Source organism: Doryrhamphus excisus, linkage group LG7 (assembly GCF_037039965.1).
Source record: "Doryrhamphus excisus strain RoL-2023G ecotype Guam linkage group LG7, RoL_Dexc_Guam_v1.1, whole genome shotgun sequence".
Taxonomy (NCBI): Eukaryota; Metazoa; Chordata; class Actinopteri; order Syngnathiformes; family Syngnathidae; genus Doryrhamphus; species Doryrhamphus excisus.
The window spans coordinates 17,625,779-17,636,883 of record NC_136363.1 but is presented as its reverse complement, the minus strand read 5'-3'; the positions used below and the strand labels follow the sequence as shown (position 1 = coordinate 17,636,883).

Genomic DNA, 11,105 nt, shown 5'->3' with positions numbered 1-11,105 from the left:
TATTCCCCCTATAATACATATTGGCTCAATGGCGCCATCTTTTGTTGGCTTGTGGATTAGCACTATGTAAACGTGACCCCGGAACTTGATGCAACTTTCGACACAGCTGAAGGTTGTTTAATTTAATTGACGACTCCACGGTTCGCCAGGTCAACGCCAAGGATTTTTTTTGTTTCGTAAACAATTACAATGTATCTTCATTTTTTTAGAAGTTTATATGTATTGACAGGAAAGACATATTTGCCGAGGCCGGTAAGACACTTCTGTAGCACAACACAAGGTAAATAGACCTCTACAATACGAAATAATGTACATGCTAGTAGCTATATTGTGCTAAAACCACTAGACGGCTACAGTACGAAAACAGTATACATGCTAGTAGCTATATTGTGACAAAACCACACAATAAGCAACGGTCAGGTATTTGTTGTTGTATTATACATTTCTGTAAGAGCCGCCATTTAACTCGGAAGGAAACTATGCGGTCATGAAGCTAAATGGAACGCAGCCATTGCTTAGTAGGTAGGCAACATTGGGTGTCGCTGCCCCCCGCAGTCCATTTTTTGTAAATACACTTTGCTTTGCCACTTTGACCCCAAAGCAAAGCCTGTTTTGAAGCCATTTAATTTTTTCTCCCTTGTTATTATGCACATGAAGATAATTTAGACCCATCATTGTGTGGTTTTTAAATGACTGTGAGTCCACCTCTCGTCTTTCTCATTGTGTTGTCATTCAATGCAGGACAGGCTGTGGTCTCAGAGCGCAAGGCCTCCGTGGTAAGCGTGGCTATAAACCGCCCCGAGGTGCGTAACGCGGTCAACCAGGAGACGGCAAGGCGTCTGCTGGAGGAGTTGGAGGCCTTTGAGAAGGACCCAGCCTTGAACGTGGCTGTCCTGCATGGGATAGGTAGGATTAATGATAATGGTAATGGTTTTATTTCATTTGAACATGCATCAGATTACAATTGAATGCATCACATAATCAGTTCACAGTTCCACATGTCCAAAAGGAGTAGAAAGAAGCAAAGCTTATTAAATCCTACCCCTCCATCTGGTACTTTTACAATCAGTAACTGTTACATTTGTTTATTTCCTGCCTTTCTAATATAATTTATTTTTTTTGTTTTATTTTATTAATTTATTTTATTTAAAAAAAAAAATTATATTTAGTTTAGATTAGATTAGATTAGTTTTGTTTTATTATTAATGAATTTATTATATATTATTATTGTTATTATTACATTAATTTAATTTAATGTAATGTTAATTTATTTTTTAATGTTTTTAATGCTTATTTTTATTTTTATTAATTAATTTATTTTATTTTTATTGTTTTTTTAATTTAGTTTGGATTAGATTTGTTTTTATTATTAATTTATTATTATATAATATTACTATTATTATTACATTAATTTAATTTAATGTAATGTATTTTATTTTCTAATGCAATTTTTATTTTTATTTTTATTTTTATTTTTATTTTTATTTTTATTTTTATTTTTATTTTTATTTTTATTTTTATTTTTATTTTTATTTTTATTTTTATTTTTATTTTTATTTTTATTTTTATTTATTTTTTTGTCATGTACCGAAATACAAGGTGATACTGAAATGCTATGGTTTTTTAACGTAGTCTTAGCATATAAGCATTATAATGTGGACTTATTTGGTTGTTTGTCACAATTTTCTCCACTCGAGGCGCCAGGCAGCACTGACTTGCTTATTTATTTATTTATTTATTTTTGCAAAATGAAAGGGTGTGTGTGAGTGACGGGAAGAAAAGCTTTGATTTGCTTGTGTAAATCTCAAGACCCTGAATGTAAGATTACTTTTTCAGGCTTTTTTTTTCAACATTGACTATCAAGTTTTATGGCAGTTTTTTTCTCTGCCATTACTCCATTCAGTCAATAGATGTCGCTGCACTTCACATACACTTAACTTGACGTGAAGTGGCCTGCACTGTATCATCTGCACAGAGCCAGGATCATGTCATGCTTCTTAATACCTCTGAAAATAATCATCACATCCACTGAAAGCCCGAGTGGATATAATGCCTTCAACCTGTATCAACTGTCTCCACACTGAAGTGGCCTCCAGAACGATTAGCACCTCTGACAAGGTTTTAGCACTCAGCAGGATGTCAGACTAAAGAATAGCGCTCTAATGGTCCTTATGGACATTTATTTAAGCAGGATGACTGACTTGTGTGTTGATGAGCAGCTTGCATGACAAGCAAGGACCCCCCCCCTCCCTGGGTTTGCAGCATAAGGAATCAATTTTGTTCAAATTAGCACCAATAGTTTTCTCTACCACCCCCTTCTTTTTAAAAAAAATTTGCTTTCTCCAGGTATTCCGCTGCATATTTGCGGTGTTTGGGGGGGGGTGAGCTCAGATTTCTTTGGGTGTTTGCGGTCAGGTCCAATCTAGATGTCAAGGCGGCTGTGTCGCGACAGTACTATCCACTCGTAATGTTGAAGAACAACATACTCAACAATAATACAGTATATACTATAATATTTCAGTCAAATTATTTCCTTTCTTATGCACACCCTCCTTTAGGTCACCCCTACACCCTTCTAATTTAGATTAGATTAGTTTTGTTATTATTAATTAATTTATTATTATATAATATTATTATTAATGTTATTATTTCATTAATTTAATTTAATGTAATGTTGTTTTATTTTCTAATGTATTTTTATGCTAAATTTTTAATTTTAATTTTAATTTTAATTTTAATTTTAATTTTAATTTTAATTTTAATTTTAATTTTAATTTTGAATTTTGAATTTTAAATTTAAATTTAATTTTTAATTTTTAATTTTTAATTTTTAATTTTTAATTTTTAATTTTTAATTTTTAATTTTTAATTTTTAATTTTTAATTTTTAATTTTTAATTTTTAATTTTTTAATTAGATTAGATGAGTTTTGTTTTGTTATTATTAATTAATTTATTATTATATAATATTATTATTAATATGTGGCGACAGTACTATCCACTCGTAATGTTGAAGAACAACATACTCAACAATAATACAGTATATACTATAATATTTCCGTCAAATTATTTCCGTTCTTCTGCACACCCTCCTTTAGGTCACCCCTACACCCTTCTAATTTAGGATTTAGGTCTTTAGGACTTTGCATGTGTCATAGTTTGTAATTCTGTGGTCCCCTACAGGAGGCAACTTCTGTGCTGGATATGATCTGAAGGAGCTGGCCAATCACACGGCCTCTCTCAAATTGGAGCAAGATGTCACCAAGGGTCCTGGGCCACTGGTGAGTACTGGGGGGGTGGGGCTAGAATTGTATTTTGGTACCCTGTAACACTGGAAGTCGGAATAATATTTTACCGCATGCTTTGAATGGGCAAAAAGCAATGCCATCTGGTGGATATTTATATAAAAAAAGTTGTTCAAAATCTTTGTAGGGCAGGAAGAGGTGTAAGAAGCATGTTGCGGGGGGGGCTTTCAGTATCAGTGTCTTCGTGCTATGGTTGCAACAAGTATTTCCCGAGTCCCTTAACCAGGAGCTAGTTTAATAAATAATTTTGAACCACTGTTTTTAATTGGACTTCTTTGTCCCACATCAACCTGTACTCATTGAAACATGAAATATGAAATATTAGCATGTCCTAATCTGGTCATGGTCTCCAGGGTCCCTCTCGTTTGGAGTTCTCCAAGCCCCTGATAGCAGCAGTCAGCGGTTTTGCCGTGGCCGGAGGTCTAGAGCTGGCCCTGCTGGCTGATCTACGTGTGGTGGAGGAGGGCGCCATCATGGGGGTGTTCTGTCGTCGGTTTGGTACGTTTCATTTCATTTGGACACTAACTTCCATTCAATGTGTCACACTGAGAAGGGTTTCTAATGGAATCTATAATATTGTTTTTGTTTAAAGTTTTAATTTAATTTAATTTAGGATTGGGCTAATGGAATCTATAATATTGTTTTTTAAAGTATTTTAATTTAATTTAATTTAATTTAATTTAATTTAATTTAATTTAATTTAATTTAATTTAATTTAATTTAATTTAATTTAATTTAATTTAATTTAATTTAATTTAATTTAATTTAATTTAATTTAATTTTTAATTTATTGGTAAATTTGGCCATTGTTGCCCAAGAATACATTTTGCCAGGAAGCTGACTGACATTGTTTGTATTTTTCTGCTGTGTCGCTTTATCACCTCGGTTCTGTCTTGTCTGTTTGCCTGTCTGCGACCGTGACCTCTTGATAAGTCGAACAGGAAGCTACTGACTTGACTGCGAGGCCAAACGAGGGCTAGCATCTTATTTATGTGGTTCGGTTTCCTCATAAACAACATTTTATCGGGTTGCCCTTTTTAGTAAATGACTGTGACTGCAGTGGCTCCTGCTGGGCTCTTACAGCATCTCTCATACGGCTGACGTGCTGAGAGAGTACTTAAAATATGAACAGGGTGTGTGTAAATATAACTCGTAGTACTATAATTTTACAGGCAGTGCTGGATTTAGAATGTAAACATAAAGGGCTTATCAACAAGAGGCCTGTAATTTGACAGTAGCATCCTGGCTGTGTTTCTGTCTACGGACGCATTTTTCATTTTTAACAATATCACAACCACCGTTTTTTTAATGAGATAGTCTTCAAATCTGCGCTTTTGATGATGAAATCATGAATCATTTGAATCATAAGTGGCTTGTTTACTGTTGTCACTTCACGGCAACTGCTGCAAATATTGGGTGGACTGGCATATCCGATCAAAAGTCTGGTGGCAGATTTGTTTTAAAATGTGTCACGAAGCCTGGAATTTGCTATAAGAGAACTGGTCCAGTCTGGGAGGGAATCTACATTAATATACATTTCATTCATTCACTCACGCTTATCCTCACGAGGGTCGCAGGGGGTGCTGGAGCCTATGCCAGCTGTCATCTGGCGAGAGGCGGACACCCTGGACTGGTCACCAGCCAATCACAGGGCACATATAGACAAACAACCATTCACACTCACATTCATACCTATGGACAATTTGGAGTCGCTAATTAACCTAGCATGTTTTTGGAATGTGGGAGGAAACATTCCTTAACATTCATTAAACTTTCAGACCGTTTTAGTGTAGTAAATACATCTGCATCTTATACTTTTGATGATGTGTGTCTTTATTTGAGGAGCCCAGAGAGGGGCTAATGTCATTGCAGCACCCCAATGAATGCGTTGCTCTGATGCAATACAGTATGGGAAAACTTGAGTTGTTTTTTTTTAAAATATTCATATTGGTACATGTTTGTATATTTGAGTGTGAAGTTGCTGTATGATGACTTTAGTGACTGATATATTGTTATATACAATGTTTTTATACACTATACTGTTATATACAATCACAGGGCACATATAGATAAACAACCATTCACACTCACATTCATACCTATGGACAATTTGGAGTCGTCTATATCTTGTGGGACTGTAATTCCTCGTTTCCTCGTCGCATCCAATATGGCGGTGACGCCGATGTAGGAATCAGCGATCAATGTTTCACCCAAGAACCTCACACATGAAGGTCCGCCCACCCGACTCACTACATTCGTGAGAACCATCAGATTCACCATTCACTTGCTGGCACCCTCATGAGTCTAGTCGGTTCAGGCTTACAAGTGCCCCGGTTCTTCAAGTAGACAGGAACAGGAAGTGGAAAGGAGGAGATATGTTGGTAATGGTTTTATTTCATTTGAACATGCATCAGATTACAATTGAATGCATCACATAATCAGTTCACAGTTCCACATGTCCAAAAGGAGTAGGAAGAAGCAAAGCTTATTAAATCCTACCCCTCCATCTGGTACTTTTACAATCAGTAACTGTTACATTTGTTCACTTCCTGCTTTCCTAATATAGTTTAAGTTTTTATTAAATTAAATTAAATTAAATTAAATTAAATTAAATTAAATTAAATTAATATTTAATTAAATTTTTTGTCACGTACCGAAGTACGAGGTGATATGACCATCCAATGACATAATGTGTACCATAGTAAGTGTCAATATAGTGATATGTATAGCACATCATGACTGGTTCAAGATTCTTCATCAACTGCTTGTATTGTTTCTTCTGTTGACCTATGAGTCCCTGTTTTGTCAAAACTCTCGTACAGACTCTCATTGGGGACTAGCAGGACACAAAAATGGCAGAAAATTCCACTTTTCCAAGGGGTTGATTTAGTTTGGGTTTTTTTCCCCATGTTTGGACCAGTTGTGAAAACTCATTTTTTTTAATGACTACTTTGAATAAGGGTTTTACTGTGGTGCTGTGGCGAGAGTAAAAAGACACAATACATACTTTGAAAGGTACCCCCCCCCCCCCACAGTGAAACCAAACTTCCCTGCCCCTTTACATCAAACATAATGCTCTGCTGTTATTTAAAGCTCCAGTATTTTTGTGTGATGATTCCTTTTTAATGCTTGTTACCATTTTTGGGTTGGGCATGGATGGTAGCAGCTGGAGGGAATCCCTGTTTAAAAAAAAAAAAAAAAGTCTTGTCGGCTTCACTCTGATGTGGCCCGACGCTGACCACAAGGATCCGACAGCTTTCTGGCACGTGATTGGCCAGCCCGGCTTGTGGCTTCCTCTCTCGGGGCCCCTCCGCCTGGCCAAGGAGGAAATGAGAAGGTTGCGTCACAGTAGTCTAGCGGTAGAGTCCCGACGCTTGCTCACTGAAATAAAAACCACCAACGCACCCTTGCCCGATTCCTGAAGCTATTTCAGGGACTTGAACAGGAAGTCAAACATCACAATAATAGCTGGTTCAAAGCAAAAAAAAAAAATGAGGGTGTTTGAGATCTGCACCATACTCATGTGACACCGCTGACCTACTCGCTCTGACTTTGTTAGATGTTTGCCAGAGAAGAAGCCACGTGTTAAACGGCGGAAGAAAGCTGACGTAACTTTGGGCGAGTCGAGACATGTGCCGTGCGTTTTTGAAATAGTGTGACATAGCCCAGTGATCACATCATGCCACTTCAAAACCAGCGCTTGTTTTTGGAACTTCAACTGGAGAGGATCAGGAACTTGAGCATAGGTACCGAGGAGGGGGGCGGACATTTTCTTGTCAAAAAAAAGCCATCTAAAAATTGAAAACAGATCGTCAAATCAACAAGGCGTCCAAAGTCGGTTGGGATAGATTCCAGCATACCCTGTTGGTTAGGAGTTAATGGTAGTTTTTTTTTGCAGGTGCTTGTAATGCCTCCTGTATGCACACGCTATAATGCTACACAAAATAAACACAGTTAGGACACTTGGAAATTGTTACTTACCGCTCGCGCTTCAACAAGCCATCGGACTTCGGCAACAATTTCACGGATAGTCCAGCTTCAGAGCTTGCATCCTGGACCGTTCATACAAGGAAGTCACTGTGACATCACACTGAGACGGTGTTGGAAAAAAAACTCAGAAACGGAGCATCCCAAACTTTTCAGGCCTCACCTCCAAATGTGCAATCCTCTTTGGCATCGAAAAAAAATCTCAAATGTCTAGGATTTTTATTAACAATTTAAAAAATGTTTTTCTTTAAAACAATTTCTTACAGAACTTCACCTTTTTAAATAATTCCCAGCAATTAACCAAAAAAAAAAAAGATTCAAAATCCTCTTCAAAATTGCCAGTGAACAATCGGCAATGCAAATATTTAGCAGTGGTTCTCAGTTGCCCCCCCCAAACTTTTGTCAGGCCTCACTTCCAACACAAGAATACAACATTCCAACTAGATTTATAGGTCAGAAAAGTGGGAAAAAAATAATAGATCTTCTTTTAAATGGCATAAAAAGCTTAATTTAAATTTTGGGAATATTTCTGGCTGAAAATTACCAATTTTTTTCAAGTTTTTATTTGAATTTTTTTTGAATAAAATATTAATTTTACACCCTTTCTCAATATATTTTTTTTTAGAAAAAAAATCTCAAAATTGTCTAGGATTTTTAACAATTAAAAAAAAAATTCTTACAGAACTTCACCTTTTTAAATAATTCCCAGCAATTAACCAAAAAAATTAATAATATTGATTCAAAATTCTCTATTTAACAGTGGTTCTCAGTTATGCCCTCCCAAATTTGAAATACTATTGAAAACCTGTACAGACTGACCTCAAAACATGACACCATCAAAATGCAACGTAATGGAGCGCTGTGATATCATACAAGCGTATTCAAAAGTCAAATTATAACTGAAAATATAGTCAGTTATTTACATACATACACAAAATAGAGCTTATGTGACCTCAATGAAGCTTTGTCGCGTTCACATTGTCACTTTTTGTTCCTCATTGAATAGCTACTATCCCTGGTGTTGGTTCAGTCAAAAAGTTCCAGTTGAGATTATCATCTGCAGAGCAACTGACAATCCTTACTTGATTTCAAAGTCAGCAATTTTTTTTTTAAACGCTTCCGGCCATTTAGTCTGGAGTTGTCCGGAAATTGTTAATCCACATCAAACTTTAATCGCATTACCCTCACGACGGAGAGCAGGAGGGGGGGGATTTTGACTTTGATGTGGTTAGGGATGCCAGCAGGACCAGCAGCAAAGCAGAACACCTCTATAGACTTTGTAGACCTACCACAAGTAACAGGATATGTCCTACTATGAAGGATAATGGCAGTAATCATAATGAAAACACTGAATGATTTCAGTGGACAATACTATAGAAATACTTTACTTGGTCTCAAACCGGGATGATCGGGATCGGGAAGCATACCATCCCTGATTTGGCGACATTCTTTCATATGTTGTCCAAACCTCTGAGTAGTTTTCTCCCCTCATCATGGTGGACAAAGGAGCAAAGAATATCTGAGTGCATTCCTGCAAAGAGGACACATCAGAGAACCGGTCCTATCAGTGAGAAAAAAAAATGACTGCCGAGGGGTGGAGGTGCCGTGGATCCTTCCGCTCGCTGATAACGATGGTGCCAACAGCAGCACCAAAGACAGACGCACTCGAGCTGGCCCGCTTTATCTCTCTCTCGCTGCTGTTTCCTTCCTGTCTGCTTGTCCTTCCTCCTTTGAATTAAGGAGAAGATAGGGGGGGATACCCTTTTGCACTCAACACTGGGCTCCACCAAGCAGGGACTCTATTTTAGATGTGTCAGATGCCAATACGGTGCCTTTTCTGACACAACATCAGACAAAAAAGATATCTTTGTGTCGATTTTTTTTAAAACTGTGAGAACTATGCATTTCCAAATGGATCATCTTGATAGGATTAAGAGCAGCACAAAGCCTCTTAGAGCAGAAAAACCTGAGTGTAACCCGTCATCTGCACTTGGGGGTGCATGATGTTGATAGGTTCTAGTTGGTAGAAAAAGTGTTGATTTTGTTTTGCATGGTTGTCACACTTAAATGTTTCGGATCATCAAACAAAGTAAAAATATGACTCAATGACAACATAACTGCACACAAAATGCAATGAAAACAGCCAAACAGCCCCTGACCGTCATACTGCCACCACCATATACAGTTGGTTTGATGTAAATAATACAATTATTAAACCTAAAATAGCACTTCCAAATGGATGATCTTGTGACGATTAAGAGCAGCACAAAGCCTCTTAGCGGAGTAAAACCTGAGTGTAACCCGTCATCTACACTTGGGGGTGCATGATGCACACACTACTGTATATACTACTGTATTATACTACTGTATAATACAGTAATGTAAAAATGTTGAAAATGTTGATGTTGATTTTTTTTGCATGGTTGTCGCACTTAAATGTTTCAGATCATCAAACAAATAAAAATGTAAGTCACAAAACACAAAAAGAACACAAAAAGCAATGAAAGCAGCCAAATAGCCCCAGACCGCCATACTGCCACCACCATATTTTACTGTTGGTTTTATGTAAATAATACAATTCTTAAACACTTCCAAATGGATGATCTCATTAGGATTAAGAGCAGCATAAAGCCTCTTAGAGCAGAAAAACCTGAGTGTAACCCGTCATTTACACTTGGGGGTGCATGATGTTGATAGGTTCTAGTTGGTAGAAAAAGTGTTGATTTTGTTTTTGCATGGTTGTCATACTTAAATGTTTCAGATCATCAAACAAATAAAAAATATAGGCCACAAAACACATAATGATCACAAAATGCAGTGAAAGCAGCCAAAGAGCTCCAAACCGTCATACTACCACCACCATATTTTATATCCACCACATACTGTATATACAGTCGTGTAAAAAAGTGTTTTTTTTGGTTGCATAGTTGTCGCACTTAAATGTTTCAGATCAAGCAAATTAAAAATATGACTTAATGACAACACAACTGAACACAAAATGCAATTAAAGCAGCCAAACAAGCCCAGACCGTCATACTACCACCACCATATTTTATATCCACCACATACTGATCCAGTGGTGTAAAAAAAATTTTTTGTTGCATGGTTGTCGCACTTAAATGTTTCAGATCATCAAACAAATTAAAAATATGACTCAATGACAACACAAGTGAACAAAAATGCAATGAAAGCATCCAAACAGCTCCAAACCGTCATGCTGCCACCACCATATTTTGCTGTTGGTTTGATGTAAATAATACAATTATGTAAAAAAAAAATTTAAATTCTTAAAGTAACACTTCTGCATGAACTATGCATTCCCGAATGGATGATCTTGTTAGGATTAAGAGCAGCACAAAGCCTCTTAGCGGAGTAAAACGTGAGTGTAACCCGTCATCTACATACTCTATAATACAGTGGTGTAAAAAAAAGTGTAGATTTTGTTTTTGCATGGTTGTCGCACTTAAATGCACTTAAAACAAATAAAAAATATAAGTCACAAAACACAAAATGAACAAAATGCAATGAAAGCAGCCAAACAGCTCCAAACCATCATACTGCCACCACCATATTTTACTGTTGGTTTGATGTAAATAATACAATTATTAAACCTAAAATAACACTTCCAAATGGATGATCTCGTTAGGATTAAGAGCAGCACAAAGCCTCTTAGAGCAGAAAAACCTGAGTGTAACCCGTCATCTACACTTGGGGATGCATGATGTTGATAGGTCCTAGTTGGTAGAAAAAGTGTTGATTTTGTTTTTTACTCTATAATACAGTGGTGTAGAAACATCAACATCAAACAAATTAAA

The 11,105-nt window shown here is 36.6% G+C and overlaps 1 protein-coding gene across 3 annotated transcripts in view; it reads left to right on the top strand.

Annotated features, from left to right (window-relative positions):
• Positions 1-117: 117 nt before the first annotated feature.
• The window catches only part of LOC131108892 (enoyl-CoA hydratase EchA19), a 28,108-nt gene continuing 17,120 nt past the window's right edge, over positions 118-11,105 (top strand). For all 3 annotated transcript variants that reach the window (XR_013627768.1, XR_013627767.1, XM_058060303.2), the window contains exons 1-4: positions 118-280; positions 742-906; positions 3,182-3,279; positions 3,657-3,801. Coding sequence is in view for 1 of the 3 variants with exons in the window: in XM_058060303.2 (XP_057916286.2) it covers positions 190-280; positions 742-906; positions 3,182-3,279; positions 3,657-3,801 (499 nt within the window). In the remaining 2 variants the exon portion in view is untranslated. The remainder of the gene's footprint in view (positions 281-741; positions 907-3,181; positions 3,280-3,656; positions 3,802-11,105) is intronic.